Here is a 26,009-nt window from a genome sequence, read left to right on the forward strand (position 1 = left end):
AAATGGAGTCAGAAGTGATCAGCTGTCTGATTCAACGTTGAATGTTTTAGTTTAACCTCATAGTCACCTCTGTGTCATGTTCTTTTAGAAAATGCCTTCAGCTCTCATGCGCCACCAGCTGGACACCACACACAGTTACGCAATGGTGCACATTTGGATAGGGTGCCGCAGGAGGCAGCCGCAGTTTCACCCGCTGACTTATGCTTTAACTCCTGGAGATTTCCACAACTATTCCCGGACAAACTAAGTTTCTTTTTTTTCCCACTTTTAATTCCTCTCTGCTTCGCTGGCGTCTGTGACACTAGTGCTGGAAACGGATTCTAGATGAACATGCCACATTTCGCAAGTTTTCCGAGTTGAGACCGTCCACCAGTAAAAGTAAGTTGCCATTTCCTTCTTTGTGAACATGCAATGTTGGGTTTTGGAACGAGGACAGAAAAAATAAATACACAGGACATTTGAAAAGCTCTAATAACTTATTGTGATGGTGACTAAAGTCATTTAAGCAGTGACTTTGTAAAAGTAATCACTAAGTGGATGAGGAAACTGAAAACACGCTTCTTACTGGTGAGCATAAAACAAGAATTTGAGTCCATTTTAAATGACAGTTTATATAAGAAACATCAGGGCAAACATGGGTCGCAGCTTCCTAAAAGAAAGTCATTAATATTGTATACTATTATTCATATTATAACTTTAATAGTTATCCTTGCAAATGTAAAGCTTTCGCAGTCATTGTTATTATCTAGTTTATTGTAGAATTATCTGCAAGGTGTTTGCAAAGCCAAAATATTCTCAGGCCTTGTTTGATCCTAAATTCTCCTGATAAACAAATCAGGTAAAACCTGTTGGCGGTGCTGAATGACTTAACTTTGGATGAAGTCTGTAAATTCAGAGAAGTTACTCCCAAACGCGTCTTCCTAGTAAGAATTCTTAAAGGAGGCGCAGACCTTATCTGCACATTTCTCTTTAGCGCAGGTGGGGGTGCTCTTGCACATCGAGGGTCTCAGACTGTGCTTTTTTTTATATACATCTACAAATATCTGCATCTGTTTTGCATTGCGCTTTTGCGTCCTAGTATGAAAATGTAATGCAATGAGCTGTAGGTTTATTTTGGCACATGCGTAAAAGGCTCAGCCGTCTGCGCGCTGCAAGCTGCGGAATCAGGACAAGCGCAGTGAACTGGCACATCTAAAAGTTGGAGCTGTGTCGCGAAGTACGTGACTGCTGCTGTGGTCACACAGACGCTGTACGTGCTGAATCCCACCAGTAATGATACGCTTTGATGAGCAGCAAAGAAAAGACTCGATGACCTTGATGTAGTTTCACGAGGCACCACACTCGGGGGGTGCATGCAAATTCACGCGAACAAGCATCACAGAAAGAAATCATTAACTTTTTTTTTTTAAAGAGGAAAAACATAACCAAATGTTACTGTTTTTTTTGTCAGCCTGCAACCAGTATGGTATAACACAACACAATGTTTCTTTAAAGCATATTCAGAACACCAAATATACCTACTTTTACTGGAATCCAGTGCATGTGGCAGACACCCACTTTTTTCTGTCAGCTTGGTCTTATCATGACTTTGTGGCTCAGCACACTTCCCCTTGCCAAGATGCACACGGCTTCACTGATACTGGTACTTCTAAAGCATTTTTTTCTGTTTCTTTAAGGAAGGTATCTTTTTGTGACATGGCAGCTTCTTCAAAGGAAGTTATGACTGCTTTAGTCAAAAGTAGATCTGTCCTTTCCTGTGTTGTTGACTCCCAGATAACCATCACTTTCTGATTAGGTTGCTTTTCTGTATTTCAGACTCTAAATGCATCGGTGTTTCGACTGACATGTTCTCGTGACTTAAAGGCCGCTTCTACTTGGAGACTGAGAGTTACTCACCTGACAACACAATGGCTTCCAATATAATTGTAAGTATGGACTTTGGTAGTGTTTCCTATGTAAAACCGACTCAATCTGAGGCAGATGCAGACAGATTATGCTGGCTTTAATCATTCAAATGAAGGTTTTGGTTGTCAGTTGTTTAACAAAACCACAGTAATTCTACACGTCAAAGATAAAACAAAGCAAAAAACAAAAGCACAGCAGACAAGATATCAGCATCAAGGAGATTTTCATTGCCTCTGCAGCGGCTATAAGGCCAGAATGAGTGTTGCTTTCAAGTTCAGATGTGATCAGGAGATAATCTGTGCGATGCCTGCATTCCCAGCATTGTCATGTTATTTTACATCTGCTACAACATTTAAACACTTGCTATCTGAGAGAGTTTTTGCATGGTTAGTTGAAACTGACTTATAATGTATAAATAACTGAAGGATGTGCAATGATCCATCACAAAGGACTAGTTTTATGACTACTTTCTAATTTGGTGCTGAGTAATAACCAATTAGGAAGCAACTCATTAAAAATCTAATGCAACCTCTCCTCATTTATTACTAATCATAGCCATGGAAAATTGAATGTACAGTATTGCTTCGTGACGCAACTCAGATGGGTTCCTCTGTATGCTCTTATTGTTTCACACATTAGATAAACAATTGTGGTTGGCTTAGCCTAGTCCAGGCTGGTTGGATTCTGTTTGAATGGGAGGTGGGCCAAGCACAATATGCCAGAACAAATGGGGCATGAACTCTCCGTTTGGGCTTCATTTGCACAAACACATATTTTTTTTCTTAAAGTCTTAGTTAAGGGTTCCATAATGTATACTCTGTTGAATCATGTAACTTAAAGTCTTTGAATTTGCTCTTATCTGATCCTAAAATGAATGAATGTGTCGTGAAGCAGAGAAACCATTTCTAAAGAGACCCTATCAACAACTTCATTAAAAAGAAAAACTTTAATTGTATCTTAGACACAAATGACAGAGTTTGTTGTAATAAATCAGGAAATTAATGTATGCAGAGTACCGTTTTCAGTGACTGGGAGTATGTTTTAACAATGCGTGATAGATTTTTCTAGACAGTTAAACAGCATGCAATCAATCATTTTTCATATGAAATATGGATCACTCATCTTTTACCAGAGAGCTGCCTTCTTCCGGTTACTTTTCAGTTAATGACTACATTATACAGTGTGACAGTTCTAGTCATCTGTTTGCAAAGTTTGTCTCATCCTCATGTCAGCTGTCTCATTTGCAGGGACTTAGGCCTTAACTGTTATTTCACTGTGAAAATTTCAGGTGCTTTATGCAACTTGTAGCCCCTATAAGTGTGTTTTCCTGATGAAATGTGCTGACAAACAGCTGGATGATGATCTCTGAATTAAATTCTTTCACTGCGGATTTGACAGCCATACTAAAGCTCCAGATGTGTTCAGTGGCTAGCACATGAAACTACGTATTATTAACTGCATTCCTCAGGCAGATTTGTTATCTTTCTTTCCACTGTTGTTCGATTGATCTGATCACGATGCAGCGAAGCTAACTTGGAGTGACTGAATGTTGTGTTGCAGGTGGAACAGCAGTTCTCTCATAAATTTACAGTAACTGTGGTTGGAGCCGAGAACGTCACCAAAGGAGCGCTGGGTGATCTGTGTACGTTTTAAAACATATGTTTATAATGCATTGTTTAAAACTGATGAGGTAATTTACACCAATTGAATGTATGCATGTGTTCTTAGTGGATACTCCAGATCCATACGTGGAGCTGTTCATCCCGACGGCCCCAGAGAGCAGGAAGAAGACCAAGCACATAGACAACAACATCAACCCAAAGTGGAATGAGACTTTTCATTTCATTTTAGACCCGAACCAGCAGAATGTCCTGGAGGTTAGATCTGCATTAAATGGTTTAATCTAGTACCAGATGACAAGCAATGATGGAGTAAAACATAAAGCACAGCTTACCTTCCTTCAGGCTGATACAAATATCATCGTTGTACCCTCAGAACAGCTCATGTTGTTCATATCCAGACATTTCTGAAAACCCTGTTTGAATTAAGCTCTACTTACTCTAAGTTGTTTATAAGAAAGCCTGAAAATTGTTTTGGTAAATATAAAAACTTGGCAGATTATTCATGTTAATATGTTGTTCTTTAAAAATGTTTTCATACACAACCCCCCACTGTTTATTTCTATCAGTTAACATTAATGGATGCCAATTATGTGATGGATGAGACACTCGGGACAGCATCCTTTAACATCTCGAAGCTGAAAGTGGGCCAGACTAAGATGGAGACTTTCCTCATCGGCAAAGTAAGGAAGTACACTTCAGTTTTATGGTTTATGCTTTAAAATAGCTGATAAGGAAGTGCGTAAAATGACACCTTACATTTTTTTTTAACTTGATATGAAATCACATATTTCAATATAACACCTGCATTGAATAGTACACAATTTATCAAAAGAGTAATGTTCAGCATTGACATTAATGCAACAATTTTTATAGACAGACACTTTATTTTATTTTATTTTATTTTATTTTACCTGTTATGGCACCAAGTATATTTTAAAGCTGTACATTAACCTTTTTTTTTGACAGGCAACCAAAGTACACTTAGAGATGACACTGGAGATCTGGTAGGTAATGATATTAAACTAAGTAATTTGTTTTGCTTTACATTATTTGTTTTTTACAGGTTTTAAAACTAACATCTTTAACAAAGGCGACAGACAGTCAAACTGGAAGTGGCATAACTAAGTGACAAAATACTTGAGTAATCTAATATGAATAAGAATTTCCACGAAATCATTGCTTAGAGTATAGTGGGTAGGCCTGATTAAACTGGAAAGTTTAGTCTTTTTTGGAAAGCGAATTCAGTAAAGGTTTAGAGGCCATGACTGCTTGTCTGTGTAAGCATATTTCTCACCAGACCACCCAAAAGCAGATCTTATCCACTTGAATGATTGGTTTTAGTGTCATCACTTTTGTTTTACACCAGAAGAGATGATACTTTCTAACTCCTGTCAGCAAAAAATGTCAATCATGAGTAGTTAGGTGTTTCCCCACCAACACATTCTTAGAACACATAACTCTTATTTTTGTCCACAGTACAAACCTGGACCTGAGGTTCAGCCTGGCCCTTTGTGATAAAGAGAAGCAGTTCAGACAAACCCGCAGAGAAAGAGTGATGCTCGGCATTAAAAAGCTGCTCGACATGGAGAAGCCTCGCTTCCTCCCCAGCTCCCCAGAGGAGGTGATGTTTAATGTGTTAACATACCTATATAATGAAATCTGTTATGATGTGTGGAAATGAAAGATTTTCATTGTTCTTGAAGTGAATTTATGTTGTGATCGTTTAACTTAATTCAAGCATTCAATTTCAGTCACTGGTTTCACTTACTATGCTATAAGTAAGCACTGATCTATGCAAATCTTCTCATCTTCACATTATGTGCACAAATTGTGGTTGTGTGTTGAGTGTATATGTGTGTTACGACCCAGACTCTGCTAGGGCAATTGAGCCGCACAAAAGAAAAACCTGTGGCCAGGTGTACATGTGGACCAAGACAGATTTATTGTCCAAGGAGGAAGACAAGGCAAGAATAGGCCAGGAATGGCCTCAAAATAGCCAAACCAAAAGCAAAACAAGCCCGTAAAGTGGTTATCCAACAAAATACAGCATTGGTTTAACTATTCCAAAACAAAAACTAACAGACATAACAGGACTGGATTTTATACAAAGTCAAAAAGTCCTTCCAGAACTACAACACGTTAGAGCCACAACACAGGCTGAGGGCAGACCACGACTGAGCCAGTGGTAGCCGTTGAATGAAAGACTCCTGGTGTCTTTTAAGTCCTGGTGATTAGTGGAGTCAGCTGAGTCCGGAGTTCCAATTATCCAATGGGCAGGGTGGAGATGAGCAGGTGACATGAAGGACCAATCCCAGCCAGGAGGCAGCAATCAGAGTTGTGTTTGAGCAGGAATCCCAGCTGAAGGTTCAGAATTAGTAAACTGAAAAACAATACAGGCAGCCGTAACACTCTCCCCCTGAAAATACAAAACCCAGCCAAGGTTTTGTAAAACAAACAGTTACAACAAACAACTAAATGTGTATACTCACACTCAAAATACGGCATCATCAAACACATTCACAATTCCCATTTTGTACCGTACGTCCAGGGGGTAATCCTGGAGCAGCAGAGCCCACCGCATGAGGAGCTGATTGTGGTAGTGCACCAAGGGTAAAAAACAGAGGGTTAACATAAAGAGGTCGCTTTAGAGGCCTAGTACGCTGAACATAGTATTTTAAGGTGGCAGGTGTTGGAACATCAAAGAGATGCAAATGATCATCACTTAACTTTACAGGATCACGTTTCTTTTCGGATTTTAGATGCTCCATTATGGTGGCTAGAGGTTTTAACATAGTGGAGTTTGGGAGACGAACAGACAAATGGTTTGGAGGTTTGACAGCATTCTCTCCATTTGGAGTGTTGCATGATACCTGTACAGGTACAGATGCAGCTGAGCTCTCAGTGGGTAACTGAACGAAGACCTGATCACCTATTTTTAGGTCTCTTCTCACAGAACGCCAGCCATTCACACACTTTCTCTTTACCCGAGGTGTGGCTGGATGAACCTTTGCCATCTTATCTGTTCCTTTTGCAGCCGCCAACTGTTCAGGGGTCAACATGAGAACTTTAAGGCTGGCATCAGATGGGTTAGAACTAACAGTGGTGAGGGGGTTTTCTACAGCTTCTTGGTCTGGCATAACCCGACCTCCCGCCACGTCATTACCCATTATCATGGTAACACCAGAAACAGGGAACTCTGGACAAGTGACAACAGGGAAAAACCCGGTTACTAGATCAGACTGAATGTAAACACGATGGACTGGTCTGAGCATCTTTCCCATTTCAATCCCTCTGATAACTAAATTGTACCCACAGGATGAGCGGTAGGAGAAGGGCAACGCGTTGGTAAGAATAAGAGTCTGAGTTCCACCTGTGTCTCTGAGAATGCGGATCGGTACCTGATCCTCTGTTCTCCCTGTTAATGAGACGGATCCGTTAAATACGAATGGAGAAAAACATGACTCAATCTGATTTGTTGTCTTACCTTCATCAGCACCTCTGCGGCAGGTCTGCGCTTGCACTAACCCAACCCCTTTTTGTTTGTTTTGGTTTTTCCGTTTCAAGGCTGGACAATCAGCCAAAAGATGACCCAGGTTATGACAGTAAAAGCATTCTCTAGTTTCAGTTGTCATAGAAGGTTTAACAGATGTTGCAGGAGTTTTCAGAGTCACATAAGAAGAACAAAACAACTCAGCAGGTTTTGACATCTTATGAGTAAGACAGTACTCATCTGCCAAGAATGCAGCAGAAGAAAGCGTTGACGCTTTCTGTTCATTCAAGTAAAGCACAATGTTATCAGGCAAACATTTCTTGAACTCCTCAACCAAAATGAGTTCTCTCAGGGAGTTATAATCAGAAACCTTAGAAGCAACACACCATTTATCAAAGAGTGAGCTCTTTTCTCGGGCAAACTCAACGTACGTTTGATCAGCAGCTTTTCTCTGCTGTCGAAATTTCTGTCTGTATGCTTCAGGCACAAGTTCATAGGCTTGCAAAACCGCAGCCTTGACCATGTCATAGTTTAAGCTGTCCTTCAATGGAAGGGCTGCAACAACTTCCTGTGCTTTTCCAGTAAGTTTGCATTGTAGCAACAGAGGCCAGACAGCTCGCGGCCAACTCAATGCGCCAGCAATGCGCTCAAATGCAGCAAAGTACGAATCAACCTCCGAATCACGAAAAGCAGGCACCAAGGCGATACACTTGCTCACATCAAATGCAGTAGAAACAGAAGGAGCCGCCTGTTCAATCATGACAGAAGGGTCTTGGGCCTGGGCTTGAGCCTCCAGCCTACGCAGCCTGACAGCTTTGTCAGCTTCAATTTCCAGCCTTCGCAGTTCAAAATCCAGTTGAGCTTGGCGAGCTTGGGCCTTTTCACGGGCCTCCAGCTCCAGTCGAGCCAAGCGAACCTTCAACCGAGCCTCACCATGGGCTCCAGTACTGCTGTCAGAGAGGAGCGGATCATATCGGGGAAGAGTAACTGGCACACCTGCCTGTTTACCAACCCCTGAACCCACCTCAGCAGTAACTGCGCTGGGAGTCTGAGGGAGCGGTTCCACCTCCCCCTGAGGATGTAGTACCCTCTCCCCATTCGTTGGGTCACCCCTAGCCAGAGTGCCCTCACACACAGCTGTGGTTCCTGCAGACACCTTTAGCACCCCAAAAGCTTCCAACTGTTCCACCAGTAGAGCTTTAATCTGGCCCTTGGTGGCCTGTTTCGGGACCAACAGATTGAAATGACCCGCAATCAGCATAAGATCAGCCTTGCGGCACAAGTCAAGAGCCACACAGGAAGGAGCCTCAAGGAACCGTTCCAAATTGAAGGACGTAGCCATCATAATCACCACTTAAAACAAAATCCAGAGCCACGCCGACAGAACTCAATAAGGTAAAGTAGAAGATCCCGGATGAGCCCCCACTTTGTTACGACCCAGACTCTGCTAGGGCAATTGAGCCGCACAAAAGAAAAACCTGTGGCCAGGTGTACATGTGGACCAAGACAGATTTATTGTCCAAGGAGGAAGACAAGGCAAGAATAGGCCAGGAATGGCCTCAAAATAGCCAAACCAAAAGCAAAACAAGCCCGTAAAGTGGTTATCCAACAAAATACAGCATTGGTTTAACTATTCCAAAACAAAAACTAACAGACATAACAGGACTGGATTTTATACAAAGTCAAAAAGTCCTTCCAGAACTACAACACGTTAGAGCCACAACACAGGCTGAGGGCAGACCACGACTGAGCCAGTGGTAGCCGTTGAATGAAAGACTCCTGGTGTCTTTTAAGTCCTGGTGATTAGTGGAGTCAGCTGAGTCCGGAGTTCCAATTATCCAATGGGCAGGGTGGAGATGAGCAGGTGACATGAAGGACCAATCCCAGCCAGGAGGCAGCAATCAGAGTTGTGTTTGAGCAGGAATCCCAGCTGAAGGTTCAGAATTAGTAAACTGAAAAACAATACAGGCAGCCGTAACAATGTGTGTGTGTGTGTGTATATATACACTACTCACAAAAAGTTAGGGATATTTGGCTTTCAGGTGAAATTTATGGAAAATGCAATATGTTCATGCTACAGTGATATAATATCATAAAAGTAAGACATTTAAGTAGAAGGATGCACTACTGATTTCCTCATCTCAAAAAATTAATTCAACACAAAAGGTAACAACAATGGTAGTTACACCACAACAAAAAATTTGAACGTCTCAATATCTCGTCATGTGCCCTTGAGCATCAATTACAGCTTGACAACGACGTCTCATGCTGTTCACAAGGCAACTTATTGCCTGCTGAGGCATGGCATCCCACTCTTCTTGAAGGGCAGCCCTCAGGTCATTGAGGTTCTGGGGTGCAGGGTTTCGAGCCTCTACACGACGGCTCAGCTGATCCCACAGGTTTTCAATGGGATTCAGGTCTGGAGAGAGTGCAGGCCATTCCATTTGAGGTACACCAGTCTCCAACAGCCGTTCCCTGATGATGCGGCCTCGATGAGCAGGAGCATTGTCGTCCATGAAGATGAAATTAGGCCTGTGCTGTTCATGTAGGGGCACAATCACTGGATTAATGATGTTATTCAGGTAGTATGGGCTTGTCACTGTACCATTCACAAAGTGTAGGGCAGTTCTGTACCAAGTAGACACCCCTGCCCACACTGTAACACCACCACCACCAAAAGCTGGCCTGGTGACAACAGTGGCTGATGCATAGCGCTCTCCCTGACGTCTCCAACATCGTTGCCGGCCATCATTTCTGCTCAGTGTGAATCGACTTTCATCAGAGAACAGCACTGAGGCCCACTGGCTCCTCGTCCAGCGTAAATGCTCCCTGGCCCATGCAAGACGATGATGCCTGTGCCTGGTGGTGTGGTCAGGTACCCGTGCAGGTCGTCTAGCACGCAGACCACGCTGATGGAAACGGTTTCGAATGGTCTGACGTGACACTTGGGTGCCTCTCACCTCTCTTAAACGTGCCTGGAGTTGAGTGGCATTCATCATCCGGTTTCTCAGGGCAGTGTTCACAATGTAGCGGTCATCAGCACGGGATGTGGCCAAAGGACATCCACTTCTAGGCCTTTCTGTGACTCTTCCAGTCTCTCGATATCTCTGTTGCAACCTGCTGATGACACTCTGTGACACTCCAAGCTCAGTGGCCACTTCTGTCTGAGAACGTCCTGTTTGAAGCATCGCAACGGCAAGGGACTGTTGTTCCATTGTTAGGTGTCGTCTTGGTCTCATGATGTCAAAATGTGAACAGCATGATGAGGACAACTGTTTAAACACCAGCTCTAATTGAACCGGGACATTTATTGGTCAATTCAAGGATCACACACCTGCCGTGATTTTTGCCGTTAAGGTCCTTGTTAGAGAACAGCAACTCGTGCAAAATTTATTGAAACATTTAACAGTTGGACATGTGCATTTAAAAGCTTAGAGAAGATCACATTAAGCTCACCTGTACAGGTTTGAATGCATTTTAGGCTTGTTGTGAAATTTCACCCAAAAGCTGAATATCCCTAACTTTTTGTGAATAATATATATATATGTACTGACAGTGTTATCTCTGCAAGAAAGCCAATTATTGCATTATAGTACAGGCACAATCCTGCAGTGAAGATGACATGCAGTCAATGCAGACAGTTCAATCCGCTGCTGTCAGATGATGGAGAGCCTGCTGCCTCACTGCTCACCTCAAAGCAAGATTACTGGCTGTCACTGCTACTATTCACAGAGTGTTTCAAAAGTCCATCCTCCTATCTATCACCTTAGCAACAGTAAATGCTCAGGGTTGCTAAGGTGATTTTTCCTTGTGTTTTTATCTTGTGTTTTGGATTTTGAACTAATAATTAAGTAGTTAGCAACAATGACTGTTAGTCTAGTTTAATTACAATTTACTCACTACTGCTACAAGTGTTTTTTCAGTGGATTGAAAAGTTCAGTGTACAATTGTTGTGTTTTGTAAATCTATATGGTAGATGCAGTATGAGTGCTTAATGTGCAGTCTTTGTTCTAGTACACATTCCCGCTTATCTGTGGTTCTAGTGAAGATAAAAAACACCAATGAAAGGAAAACAGCTCAAAGCATTAAGGCTTTTGCCTTTTGGCAGCGTAATCATACTGGCTAAAGACTTGCTGATTTTTCACTAGATTAGAATAACACTCCCACTGGGAAGGAAAACGTTTAGTAAGCTGACTTTCCGGCCAGTTTGGTTTTGGCCCGGCGCCTCTGGGGCTGGCTGTAATCGCCAGCCAGGCTTCCTCTGGCTTCATGGCGCTAAAAGCCATGGAGGATAGAAATATCTAGTTAATGCCTTCTTCCACTGGATCACTCTAGAAATATCACAACTGTCTGGATAGACAATAAGATAAACACACTGCTCAAAGGATCCAGTGTTACACAAGAGACCTGATGAAATCGTTGCAAATCTGAGGTCAGAAGTTAGAAAATGCTGCACAGACAGAATGCTCCTAGCGTAGCATTTTCACTATGCACATGGAAGTTACTCAAGCTGAAAGTTGGTATGTAAAAAAGCAAATCTCTGCCCCCTTTTTCTTCTGAAAACGAGTCTCATTTTGTGTGTGTGTGTGTGTGTGTGTGTTTTGCAGGTGCCAGTGATTGCCATAGCAGGTTCCGGGGGTGGTTTCCGTGCCATGGTGGGCTTCTCTGGAGTGATGAAGGCCCTGTTTGAATCTGGGGTCTTAGATTGTGCCACTTACATTGCTGGCCTCTCTGGATCAACATGGTCTGTTTTTCATTTCAAGTACTTTGTCCTTAAACTTTGCCTTTCCCTGAACTCTCTTTTTTCTTTTTCTTCGTCTTTGTTTTTTGTGGGGTTTTTTTCTTTCTGACTCGCCTTTGGTGTTGTTCCTCTTTGCACTGGCAAACAGTCCTGCCTTCTTCTGCTGGTACAAAACTGTCACCATGCAAGCAGCTCTGGCCTATTCAGTCTTTATTACTGACTGGATATATATTACTTAACAAGTAGCACCTCTTGCTTTAGCTGTTCATCAGCTGCTTTGTCTGTATTTGACCTTGCACTGATATCTGAGCTGGGTTTTAATTTTTTTTTTTTTTATCCATGTAGGTACATGTCAACTCTGTACTCCCACCCTGATTTTCCCAATAAAGGACCAAAGGACATCAACAGTGAGCTGATGAAAAGAGTGAGCAGTAACCCACTGAGGCTTTTGCTGCCCCAGCACATCACCAACTACATCCAGGCCCTGTGGACCAAGAAGGCCTCAGGCCAGCCTGTTACCTTTACTGATATCTTCGGTATGCTCATTGGAGAGACGCTAATACCTGCGGTAGGAATCACCAGTATTTACTGAAACTATCAGTATTTTAATCCAATCCTTTCTTTCTTTTTCCCTTTTTTGATATAAAAACACTCATTTTCTTGTGGTAGTTTAAATCGTGACGAAGGAGTACTGTTTAAACATGGTTGTAAATTCTTAAAATGGTTTTCTCTGCTACCAGAGGATGGACACCAAGCTAAGTGACATCCAGGAGAAGATAAACCAGGCCCAGAGCCCTCTTCCTCTCTTCACATGTCTGCATGTCAAGCCAGATGTCTCTGAGCTCATGTTTGCTGGTAAATTCTTGCCTTTTTGTCAAAGTTCCTGTGTGTTGCATGTAAGCTACTGTATATATGTCGCAGAACTACTTTGTATATGTAATGAGTGACTAGAGATGATCAGATAAGTCAAGCCACATGCAAAATAAACAACGAGCACATTTCCTTGTAATGTGATGCTGCACTGCTGCCACAAAAACGATGTGACATGACTTTGTCAATTGGCTTTTAGCTTGCTGGTAGCAGTTTCACTAAATCAAGGAACTGAATGGGTATTATCAAGGTCAGAGGGAACTGTGGGTTAGTCCCATGCAATGCAATACTTCCTCATTGCTCATTTCACATGGCCTTAATATTAATTGCCCACAGTGCGACAGACTCAGATATTTGAACAGAAATTTAAAGAACATTTAAAATATCCAGGAATTCATTCACTCCTAAGGAAGAAGCATGGTAAAAATAATTCACCACAGCAGCTGAAAATGAAAGAAATAAGTTTTCATATGTTCACTCAACACTTGTTGTATTTGCTTGTTGAAGAACATGAGAAAATGTGCATTTTCTTGAAATAAAAAACAGTTTGTCCTCTACAGCAATGACTTAATGTTGTAGCACACAAATGCTTTTCATACTTTCTGTACAATTCATGCAAAAAAGGGACAAAACAAAACTAAAGGACCACACTGCATGGACTTGAAGAGTCTCATAAACAGTAACCTTTAAAAGGGCTCGATTTGAAACTGACCACAGGTGGACTCTTTATCATTTCTGGTTGGTGGACAAATGCTTTTGTGTGGCATCCGTTTGATATTCATAGAATGATAAGCAAACTTGTTCCTAAACTAGAATTACTTGGTTTTTTTGGTTTTTTTCTTAACGCTCTTCACACATTGAAATTTGAAACAATAGAACTAGTTTCCGTAGCTGCATTCTGGAGTATAAATTCTCCATAGAAAAACTTTTCTGTAAATGTAATCACGAAAAGGTGTCAGTGAGCCCCAAGGTGAAATTCTTTTATTCTCAATTTCCATGTTGTTTTCATCTACACCTTTCTGTTAAATGAAGAGTGTACAATGCAGACAACACTTTACAGCTTTGTACTGGATTCAGACATTGTAAAAAATTCCTTTTCTGGCCCACAGCAATGTCTTACTTGGATTCTAATCATTGTTTTTTAAAATGGCATAATTCAGTAAATGTTGTAAACAAAGTATAAAGGTTTTTGTTTTATAAACTTTATTTAGGTCTTGCACAACCCCATAAATTTAGTCACAATACAACACCTAGTCTTATTGTTTCAGTAAGTTTATGTGCATCTTCAGTGACTACTTGGGGGCTCTCATGCTATTGTTAATACGGCCTCTGAAATTCCAGATTGTATTCAGTAGTTTGAATAGTGATTTGGAAAAAATTCTAGCCTGGTTCTATGAATGAAAATGCCTCGAAAAGTTGGGAGAAAGATGTCCACATTTGGTTAAATTAAATTAGAGTTATTGCTTATTAGCAATGTGTGTAAAGACACAAACATTGACTTAAAAGCTGGTTAGTAAAGAAAAAATAAATCAAAGATGTTGCAAGAAAAGCTGGAGTGAAAGCCAACAAAAACAAAGCAAAAGAAATTACTAAATGAATACTTTTGGTTCAAAAGACTAATAAAGAGCCTGGCCTGACTCAACAAAACAAGAAAACAGGAAGTAAAGTTAAACTAAAAACATGAACAAAAACATGCAAACATGATGCATCATGATGCAAAGAAGTAAATAGAAATAACAAAATCCAAACAAACTACAACTAAATATAAACCATCACAGCTGCACTGTGTCCATCTATAGCCACAATTGACACACTTTTAGATATATATCTTTTAGCATCGTGAGAAACAAAATGATGTCAGTGTCATCTTTGTTCAGCCCTTCTCGTGAAATTAGTCAGAATTATGAAAGAATGATTAAAATTCTGTGCAATCCATACTGTAAAACTAAAAATAACAAAGGTTGTTTTGACAGAAAAGGAGGATCTTACACCAGTGTTATACGGGGAATAGTGTTTCTAATAAGGTGAGAGTAGATAAACAAGCATTAGGCTTGGAGGTTATTTGTGTTTATTGAGAGTGTGTGCGTAGTGATCTTTGAGTTGCTAGTAAAAATGAAGCAACATCTAAATGTAATCCAAAATAATAAGAACATCCTACAACTATGGCAGAAACTGTCTGTGGGGAAAACTTCTTCAAGGTGTTTTAGCCTAAGCTGTGTTAAATCATGACACATGTCTACAGAGTTTTAAATTAAAATGCAAATTATCAGGAGCCTGATGATTGTATTCCTTAATGTGTTGCTAACATTTGAAATGTCAACTTGCAGACTGGGTGGAGTTCAGCCCGTATGAAATAGGGATGGCAAAATATGGCACTTTCATGACGCCTGACATGTTTGGAAGCAAGTTCTTCATGGGAACTGTTGTGAAGAAATATGAAGAAAACCCTCTTCATTTCCTGATGGGTGAGAGCTCTGACTTTATAAGCAGCATTTAATAAAGATGCCAAATCTTCTGTTGTCATACTGACTGACATGTCTTTCATGGATCAGGCGTGTGGGGAAGTGCCTTCTCCATTTTGTTCAACAGAGTGCTGGGAGTCAAGGACAAAGCTGACGGTAGCACCATGGAGGAGGAGTTAGGTAATCTCCCTCTGTTTTGTCTTTTTTTTCAAGCTTTTCCTGACTTGCACTATGCTTACAGTGCTGAAGCTCTGAACAATAGTCAGTTGATGGCTTAAATCTGCATTTTTGGTCAAGGGTGTTTTGTGTTTAGGTGTTACGCTACTGATAAAGTGAATTCCAGGGCATCACCTCCCAGTGAAACTGACATTTATCTCTGAAGCAGATCCTATTGTAATATGGCATATCTAACAGTTCTGTCATCTGTCTGCATTATTTACACAAACACACACACACACACACACACACACACACACACACACACACTTGGCTTTCTTAAAGCTTTAAAAGCACCCAACCTATAATTATCACTCTGTTGCTTTAATTAAAGTATTCATTATGAGTGTTTTTGTTTTACATATGTTTTCCCAACAGTGAAAAAAATGTTGGCTTCCTGACAGCATCATGTTTGTTTTTGCTGAATGCTTTTGTTTGGATTGACCTTTATATATGCATCAAATAACACGACAATGCGTTGGCTGCACAAAATATTTTTCCACCTAGTTTGAGAATGCATTATTAGATCAGGCGTTTCACAGCTCTGTCACTACGCTGGAATTTGAGATTTGATAATGTCACACAGTAGAAATGCTTGCTTCAAACAATGAAAAGTCATATTATTTTACATCTTACAGAGCAGATCAAACCCCAGCATATCGTTGGAGAAGACAATCTGGACAATGATGACGAGCTACGCAAAGGTAAACTAGAATGTGTGTCATGCAAGGAGTTTCCAAACGAACCTCCTATATTGCAGCAAAATGAGGCTTGTGAAACTCTGAATGATGTGGGAAAACTGTCACTTCGATGTGTGTCAAGGGGAAGTTAACACCATACGTTTTAAAAGTTTGAATTGATGATGCCATGTGCATTTCGGGTTATGAAACATCTACTGTGGTGAGGTTATGAAAAGGGACTGATCTAGAGACCCCTTTCATCCACCAGATAGCTTACTACAACTGTTTAATGCCATTAATAACACTGTTTAAGCTGAATTCTAGGAAGCACACAACTTTAGTTTAAGTTGTGAACTTTACTTGCTAGTGAACTTAACATATGCAACTGAAAATATATGTAAAAAGAGGAAGGGAGGGGGAGTGAGAGTTTTGAAGGAGGGACCGAAGACGACTGACTTTTAAAGAAAAGCATTTGTAAAATGGGACTTACAATAAGGAAAACACAAATAACATTGAACTTGTGCACTTCACAATATAGTTAGGTTCTTACTACCTACTTTTCTCTAAACAATTGTTTTTTTTCTTAGTTTTTTCATTTAAAAACCATAAACAACCAAATTCCTTGAGTCATCAACTTTTCTGAAATGAACCGTGATCTGCACAATCCTGCACGCACTGTGACCATTCGTTAACCCTTTATATTTGTTGTACGGAAATATTAGGGATGGGACTCGATTCAAATATTTATCTTATTAATTACAGGCTTTGTAATGCATTACTAGATTAATTACCTTTTTATGGCATACCGATATCTACCCCAAAGAACAACTTTTTCTTTTATTAAATTGGATTTTAGTCATGGCCAAATCAAATAATAGACATAAACATTAATATGGCAAACTCTAGGCTCTATTCATTTGATTTTAAAACAGTAAAAAAGAAATAGAAAACATCCCTGAACTGAACAGACTTAAAGTTAGTGTCATTTTAAATACTTTAATTTTCTAATTAAGAGTCTACAACATGTTACAGTAATTTTAACATTGAAAAATGTTTTTATTTTCTGTCAAACATGCGTATTGTTTGTAGAATGTTGAAAGTGTCACACAACAAACCTAATGCACCTGAGAATTTATTTTATTTTATTTAACATGTTTTATCTTTGTCTTGGTTCTTCTCACATATATTACTACACATATTGTTAGATTTTATATTTATGTATTTATTTATTCATATTTATTGTTGTTTTTTGTGCCATGGTGTTCAGTTGGGACAGAAAACCAGGAGGCAGAGGAGGAGTTTCATCGTACCGCTCAGGCCAGCTGGGTCCAACGAATGTTCACCTCACTCTTCAGTGACTCTGCCTTGTTCAATACAAGAGAGGGTCGGGCCGGGAAGGTACATTTTAACATACTCCTGATCTCACAACAACATCAAAACACATCTTTTTAATGATATTAAACCCCTCCTGATATTTCACCAGGTACACAACTTCATGCTGGGCCTCAACCTGAACACCAACATCCCTTTCTCTCCAGTCCATGAGATTCCATACCAGATTGCTACACCTGAAGATGAAGTGGACGCTGTGACAGGTGAGAAGGATGGCTTTCTGCTGCATGCATGGAAATGAAAACCAGGAAATTTGAAATATTCTTGGGATTTATTCAATGTAAAGTCTATTGATTATTCCTCCAGAATTTATTCATAAATATGGAAACTGGTAGAAAACAGCGAATTTATTTTATTTTATTTCATTTTGACTGTTTTTATTAACTATTTGTGTCTTAGCCAGCTTTTTTTCTTATTTTGGTGCCACACTGTAACACAGTGTATGTTTTTTATAGCTGAATTTATAATTACAGACCTACATTTGTGGCTGGATGTGTTGTAGGGAAATAGTTACATGACTCCTGATCAGCATTTAAACAGCTTTGACTTCTTTACACATGGTTGAACATGTGTGTGTGCCATTTGACCACCAACTTTGTTTGCTGCAGTGAGCAGTTCACTGATTTACCTTAAGAGTACATTCTTATCATTGCTGTGATTGGTGTTTTATATGAGTAACTGTCTGACTTTAGTTTGCAGGAATGCATTTTTAATATTTACCTTTTCTTATCTTATTTTTTAATTATGCTGTTATTTACTGCTGCTTTCCATTGTGTATAACTGCATGTAATCCCACTCTGGTTATCTCAGTGCAGGTTGGATGATATTTACCATAAAGACTGTGGGTGGGTTTTAGGTGACTACTTTAAATCCAGGGCCTTCATAATTGGTATTCACAGATGCATACAGATGCATACGTCTGTATGATAACTGGGGCAAGATGTTGCTGTTTTGTTAGGTTTGGGCACAAAAAATAATTGTTTAGGGTTAGGAAACATTGTTCGAGTTCTGATGAGATACGAGATATTCTTACAAGAACCATAGGGTGGGAAAATATTACACCAGTTTTGAAACTATTGCGTAGGCTCCATGTGCCTTTATGGATTGATTTTAAGATTCTTTTAGTCTTTAATTTATCTTAACTATTTAATTTTATTTGATTAAACACACACATTTGTAGCATGATGACCACATCAGGCTGCACATTTTTCCACTCTGCAAATATCCTTCCTATGCTCCGCCGCTGGAAGCGACGTCATCAGCAAAGAGCATATTATTGAAAGATGGCAGTGATACCATTTGCTCTGGGAATGCACGGCTTTGAAAGGCAAATGTGTTCATGTGACAAGAGAAAACATACAACAAAAGGTGGATACAAACTGTGAACATGTCAAATGACCGACATGGAGTTGCTTCTGTGAAATTTTCAGTTTCATGTTGTAAGCAGCAGACATGTTGGTGGTGGCTTTAAAGCACCATTTGGGTCTTCACCACATTCCTGTGACAATTTTTTTTCTTTCTTTCAGCCAACAAGTGCCAAATTTGGTTTCATTATGGAAAGCTCCCTTGTCAGTTAGGAAATGATGACAAAGAAAGTAATGAGTGTGAGAGAGAAAGCGAGACAAACAACAATAAAGCAGTTCACTGGGAAAATGCAAAGTTGTGTAATCATTTCCTGTGGGTTTATCACGCATCACATTTCATTAATAATCTTTTTAACCTTTTTTTTTCAGCTACGCTGCAAACACAGGTGTGATACTAAAAATTCCTTTTATTTCCAGTGAAGGGGGGCATGTTACAACAGATTAGTTGGGTGAATTAGGTGATGTACAGTTTTCATTTTCTCGAGCCATTCCTGCAATAATTTCATCATATTTTGTTCATTTTCAGATCCAGACGAATTTGACCGTATCTATGAGCCTCTGGATGTGAAGAGTAAGAAGATCCATATCGTGGACAGTGGACTGACCTACAACCTTCCTTACCCTCTCATCCTGCGGCCGCAGCGTGGCGTTGACCTCATCATCTCCTTTGATTTTTCTGCCCGACCAAGCGACTCCAGCCCTCCATTCAAGGTCTCAGTTACTCTACTTTTACCAACAAGAATTCCTAGAAATGATCCTTGTACATTTAAATTTAAGAGCATTGTTTCCTAATTTGCATATATACGTTACAGGAGCTCCTGCTGGCAGAAAAGTGGGCCAGAATGAACAAGCTGCCGTTCCCCAAGATCGACCCCAAAGTCTTTGACCGTGAGGGTCTGAAAGAATGCTATGTCTTCAAACCAAGAAAAGGTGAAAGGAACTGCCCGACTGTGATTCACTTTGTCCTGGTCAACATCAACTTCAGGCAGTTCAAAGCACCTGGTAAGTATGTGAGGATATTTAAAACCTCCATGAGTGGAAAATGTACCAAGGCTCCTTTTTACTCCATAATTATGTAATTATACCACAAGCTGCGTGAGACATCGCTTCCCTGAAGTTGTACCGTGGATTTAATTTCAATTTTGTCAGCAGCAGACTGTTTCATGTTTTTCTAAACATTATGCCTGACATGTGAGGGGCCCATCTAGAAAGAATCAGGTCAAGGCCAGTGAATTTGCAATCACTGGAGATGCTATGTCTGCTGTGTGTAACAGTGTGCTCATAAACAGATGAACCACAGTTTGTTTGATGTAAAATATGTTTCCTAAAGGAGATATTTGCTGGTAGGGAATTTCTCGCTCCACCGGGAGAGCTCTCCGTATAAGTAGACCATACATCAGGAGCCATGTTAAAACATGCTACCGCCACATCTGCACTTCTTCCTCTTTACATTCTGTTGGTCATCTGCCTACGCACTTCCGCGCTCCATTTACAGATGTTACATAAAGGTTTTGCTCTAAACACCAAAAGAAATTCAAGGGAATGAAACCATGAATGGACTTCCAGTTTCTGCTTTCCACTGTATTTTTAAAGGCGTAACGTCCACCCATGTGGTAATGATGAGCTTTAGGCAAATTTGGGCTCAACGCACAGATTCACATCAAAAAGCAGCAGATTCAGCAGCATAAAGTATTAATAAAAAAAGTTGACTTTCTGAGATACTGTGAACATTTGAGCTCGACTGAAGGAATTCTTAATGTCTTATTAGATGAAAAAAGTGAAATTCTGATGAGCTCTGTGATGGAGTGGCGACCTGTTCAGGGTGCATCCTGCCTCTTGCCTGCTAATTGCTGGACTGCTTCCAGCACGCTGTGATCCTCAGTTGGGTTAAGCAGAATAAAAAAGGAATGAACTAATGAAATTCTGTTATGATATGCAGTATTACTTCAGCTATTGTGGAACTGCCAATCAAAGCCCGCGACATCAGCCCACAACTTCTCATAGAAACAGGGAGATGATTAGAGAATAACCACAGCTGTTTTAATGAGACACACCTGACGCTTCCCTGAATCCACCACACCTCTATCTGCCCTCCAGCTGAGGGAAAACCACACCCACTGCCACAATGCTTTTGTCAGTCATTTTTCAGAGAAGAGTAAATGGAGCTAACACGAAGTAAAAGTAAAAACAGAAGAATATCTGAAATATTCATTTAGACGTCAAAGTCTATGCAAGTAAAATTTACAATGTGTGCACTGCATTAAATGTATCAAAAGGTAAACTGTTCTTCAAAACTATAAAAAAAAAACCTTAGTAAGCAGCAAAATCTTCATTTCTGCTCAGATGTGTGTTTTGTTTTCCTACTTTTTTAAAACCATTCAAAAGAGGAACTGCTCCTTCTCATTTGTAAACGCAAAAAAAGACTGATTCAGTCCAATATGCAAAGCATTATAGCAGCTATATATGCAGAAATATATGCAGAAACTCAAAGTAGTTTTGTAAAATGTACTGTCTTTTCATGCAACTGATTTACTCTGACATAAAATCTGTCCGCAGACACATCAGATAAAGTAGTCAGTCGTTGCACCAAAGAGCCTCGAAGACAGGAATGCCAAAGTACCGCATTTTGCTTTGACATGACAAATTCAGAACGCACATTAAATTCATATTAATGTAAATATTTTGCAGTGTTTCCCACCTTCATAACATGCATTGTGGTGTACTGATGTTTTGAGGGCAGTTCTATTATGGGAAATATGTTTTGTTACTGTTCTCAGTGAATCACAGTGTATTGCACTGGAGTTGAAGACAGTTATATAATACAAACTCCTCGATCACACAAACATTGCAATATTTATTGAAGGGATACACGCACTTTTATTACTCTTTATGGTTTCATGGAAGATCAGGAGCATGTTGAGCAAAGCCAGACTCCTGTTGAAACAGACTGCCAGTGCCGATTAATATCTTCCATATAAACCTAACGTGTGTAATTATTAAAAGCAGAATTAATCCCAGTGGATCGGCATCATTCTTCATTTCTTAAATAGTTTCCTTGTTTTTAATTTTGGTCATCTTCCAGGTGTTCCCAGAGAAACTGAGAAGGAGAAAGAATTGGCAGATTTTGACATCTTCGATGACCCCGAGTCGCCATTCTCCACTTTCAATTTCCAGTACTCCAACAATGCGTTCACCCGACTCCATGACCTCATGGAGTTCAACACTCTTAACAACCTTGAGGTAAGTTTGGTTCTTTCGTAATATTGGTACGGACAAAGTTCCTCCAAAACTGCATGGATGAAGGCATATGTAATAGTCAGTAATCGCCAGAGGCTTAAGTGCTGATTCATCCAAACAGCTTACACAGCCAGACGGATTTCCGTTCATCCTTTCAACAGTTCATTCATAGTCTTCTTCTACTGAACTCTGGCAGCGAGGAAGTTGAACTTTTTTGCGTTCTGTATTGTGCAGCATCAAAAGTTTTAAATCCGATCTACAACTGGGTGGTAGACGTTTTGACATGTTTGGGCATCCCACAGCAGCAAGGTTAGATGGCACCGATTTCAGTGTGTGAGTCACTTCCTCGCTGAGTAATGATTCAGATTCCCCCTCACTGGACAATTAGTTAAATAAAATGAACTTTTCCCAAATTACACCATGAGCGGGCACCGGGGAGGCGATGCTGATGCAAAGTCTTTCATTCCTGGCTTTACAGCAGTTTAAATGGTCTTGAACATGAAAAGTCCTTTACAAATAAACTTGCCTTTTCTTATGGTATTACTTTACTTATAATATTAGACATGTGGATTTAGTCAGTCAATGAAAGAAGTGAAGAGACAAAAATAATTTGGAATATAGAGAAAACTGGGGGATCCACACAGCGTTAGCAGCCCAACATTACCTTTAAAAAGACTGGAATTAATTAATCTTCAACTTTTTTTGATAAAGTGAATCACCACTACTTCACACATGACTTGTCACCATGACAACTAGCCAAACTGGTCTGACAGAGAGCTATGCCATGATCACACATGACGTGTGTTATTTCATGTCCCTGTTTCCTAAATATCTCGGCTCCAGCACTTTCATATGGAAAAACACTTTCTGACGAGCTAATACGTCAGCTAAATGTTATGACCAGCTGCAGGAATGCGTGTGTGTGTGTGAGTGTGTGTGTGTGTGAGTGTGTGTGTGTGTGTGTGTGTGTGTGTGTGTGTGTGTGTGTGTGAGTGTGTGTGTGTGTGTGTGTGTGTGGGGGGGGGGGGGGGGGGGGGGGGGGGTCATTGAAGGAACATTGGCATGCATCTTTTAATATTTTGGCATAAGTTTAGGTTTTTAGCCTTTTCTGCAGCCAGGTTGAGTTAATTGTCACTAAGTTTTCAGTCTTATCACTGTTCATTTAACTCCTTTCTCATTGTTTTCCCCTCATGTGAGCTGTCTATATGCACTACACGGTATGTCTGGTCTGTGAAGGAGGTTTCTGAGACACATTTGTGTCTGCTTATATAAGAACTCTGTCCAGTGGGACCAAAGTAATTGTTTCCAGCCCTGATGACGTGCAGCCAACAGTTACGTATTATTGTGGTTTCCAGGATGTTTTAGCCATTTCTGACATGCATTATCCAACATTATAGCTGATTGTTGTCATCTCTTTTCGAGGCGTTGTAAATCATTGTAGTATGGATTTAATCCCAGTATTTCTTCCTTCTAGGTCATTAAAGAAGCCATCAAGGACCGCATTGTGTCACGGAAGGAGAATCCCTCGAGCCTCTCCCTTCCCTTCTCCCTCAGCGAGATCCCAAAAAAATTTCTAAAAAGAGATTCTCGCTCAAAACCCTTGAATCATCTTGGAAAGGACCAGCAGTAGAGTAAAGCTCAGACTTTGGACAAGCACATGTTTCATTGATGAAGCCTAAAGGTTGAGCATTTTATTTTTCCGAGCTGCTCAGCTTCTGATTGCTGTATACTTTTAATTATGACGGTCATGTCTAACAGAGGTCTTTTGTAAAGAAACTTAACTGGTCAGAGCTTTGGGATTATTTTCATGTGCAACAGAGTTCATCTCACTTCATGTACAACGTTATTTCTACCATCAGACAGGAGAATTTCTTTCTACCGTTCTTTATATCCTCCAAGAGTCCCAAACTGTGACATATATATTATTTACATTTGAAAGTTAAGTCCTCTTTCAGTCCATGTACCGATTCATTTAGTTTTATTGTATCGTGTAAATGTTCTTTTTTGGTTCCAACATTGCCAACTTATGACGATGCTCTTGGCTTTAGTTCACGTTCTCTAGAGTCAAAGCATATTTCCTTTATTTCCCTTGACTGTGAGTAGTTTTGTTGTTTAAAAGTGTCGCTTTGAGCCCTTTGAATTCACCACATAAAGCCTCAACTGTGCTTTGCTTGTAAGTGAGCTGGACTTTGTGACTACAGAGCACGCATATAATATATATATAGTTATTTACAGAAAAGCATTTTGAATATATATATATATATATATAGATATATATATAGATATATCTATATATATATACATGTATATACATGTGTGTGTGTGTGTGTGTGTATGTATAAGGAGCTCTTATTCTTTACTTATGTTTTATGGCAACTCGTAAACACACCAAGTACACCCCCTCTGAATACCTCCAGCTCTGACATGATGTTTACCCACCCACAGTGAGGGATGGGAGTGCTATCCCCAAGGGAAGAGTGTCATTAAATCCACCATTTTGGAAAAACAAAAGTTGTTGCTATGGAAACAGTCTGTCTCCTTCTGTTTAATCTCTAACTCTGCACAAAGACAAACGTGCATTTATTTTTCTATCTGTGTTGTTTCAGGGTGTGTTTCAGATGGAGATAGTTTTATTTTCCGTGGCCACTTCTGCAAACTCATTTCACTGTCAGACCCTTTGATAGAAACACGGATCGGCTGAGGGGCATGTGTTCACAAGATCTGTACACGGCTGAGAACGGTGATTCTCAACAGTGCTGTGGAATTCAGACACTACACCTACACTTGCAGCAGTAAAATCCTGGGACCTGACACATTAGACCTCTACCTGCAGATGCCTGAAGACTGAACACAATGCTGTGGAATTTTACACTGAAGCACTCATGTTTCAACCCTGCTCCTTGCCATTTTGTCTTGTGTGTGTGTGTGTGTGTGTGTGTGTGTGTGTGTGTATGTTATTATATGTTTTACAGCACATTAATTGTGTGTTTTGGGAATATCATTTATTATTTTTTCTAATTTGGATGAGGGGTTCAAGTGCTTTCCTTTGTCTGCAAATGACATTTATGCAATAGCCAACAAAAAAACAATTATATTGTCAAAAAAAAAACATGAAAACTGGATATTTCTTTTACATTTGACTTTACATTTACTGCTTGTGGCAATCTTTTGTTTTTGACTAATGTTTTAATTGTCTGTTGAGCATAAAACACACAGTTTTCTTAGTTTGGTCCTTTCTTTGTGAGGGAAACTGCTGCGTATTCTGGCCAAAATGCTTGTGTAAAAGACCGCTCATTCTCAAGAGATCTGTTTTCCTGTTGGAGATGAAATGCAAAGGACTGTAAACATTTAAATTTTCTAAATGCCCCATTATGTTCAGTAGTTTTCCCTTAACTCAATGTGGCTGGTATCCAGTGCAAGAGAGCCATGAGAGTAAATAAGAGTAAAAATCTGGAGGAACTGCAAAAGTATGAGATAATTCTCTGTATGTACATGACAACCACTTTTCTAATGCTCACCTTGTTTACACACTGTTGGCAGACAGTAGTCACTGCTGGCTACAGTGCAGTTATACATCAGAGGGATTTAAAAAAAAATATTTTTCATGTTTTAGAGAGTTGTGAGGCAGGAAGGTGAGCCGTGAGAGTGTAGATGACAGATTTTACAGCAGCAGAGCTTTTTGTTAAAGCTGTTCTTGAAAACTTAAATGAATCTGTTTTATAGTCTGTAGGGTTTTACTAACAAAACAGGCATTGATTACATGTTTATGCTTTTATTTTTCATAACTAAGTCAAGTGTGGTTGCCTCTTTGGTTTTTATATATTTGATTTTATGATCAATGATCAGTGTTTACATGTAACAAGAGAAAAGGTCAGTTTTGTGGAGGGTGTTGCCATTTTATATGTTAAAGGACATTAATAAAGGAGAGAATTTATCTTTTGTGTGTTTTCTGTTAAAATATTGGATATCCGTGAGACACCACCTGAAATAATAGATTAGCTGAGAAAGAAGTCGCCTTTCTAACCATTTC

At 39.9% G+C, this 26,009-nt stretch overlaps 1 protein-coding gene across 1 annotated transcript; it reads left to right on the forward strand.

The window, feature by feature from the left end:
• The first annotated feature begins 174 nt into the window (after positions 1–174).
• On the forward strand, positions 175–25,896 carry pla2g4ab (phospholipase A2, group IVAb (cytosolic, calcium-dependent)). Its single transcript, XM_079245002.1, has 19 exons — positions 175–378; positions 1,816–1,925; positions 3,466–3,547; positions 3,634–3,782; positions 4,094–4,207; positions 4,494–4,531; positions 5,004–5,148; positions 11,625–11,761; positions 12,104–12,326; positions 12,499–12,613; positions 14,956–15,093; positions 15,181–15,270; positions 15,945–16,010; positions 17,254–17,384; positions 17,470–17,581; positions 19,269–19,453; positions 19,555–19,744; positions 21,825–21,982; positions 23,454–25,896. Exons 2-19 carry the CDS (start codon positions 1,908–1,910, stop codon positions 23,607–23,609), a joined length of 2,247 nt encoding a protein of 748 aa, XP_079101128.1. The 5' UTR covers positions 175–378; positions 1,816–1,907; the 3' UTR covers positions 23,610–25,896.
• The last annotated feature ends 113 nt before the right edge of the window (positions 25,897–26,009 follow it).

The sequence above is a fragment of the Telmatherina bonti genome (genome assembly GCF_933228915.1).
Source record: "Telmatherina bonti genome assembly, chromosome: 8".
In the NCBI taxonomy this organism is placed as follows: Eukaryota; Metazoa; Chordata; class Actinopteri; order Atheriniformes; family Telmatherinidae; genus Telmatherina; species Telmatherina bonti.

Bases quoted from the DNA above. Each gene is read 5' to 3' on its own strand.
- pla2g4ab (XM_079245002.1), top strand. The intron at 15,094-15,180 runs GTGAGAGCTCTG...TTCATGGATCAG, and splicing joins CCCTCTTCATTTCCTGATGG to GCGTGTGGGGAAGTGCCTTC. The intron at 17,582-19,268 runs GTGAGAAGGATG...GTTCATTTTCAG, and splicing joins TGAAGTGGACGCTGTGACAG to ATCCAGACGAATTTGACCGT.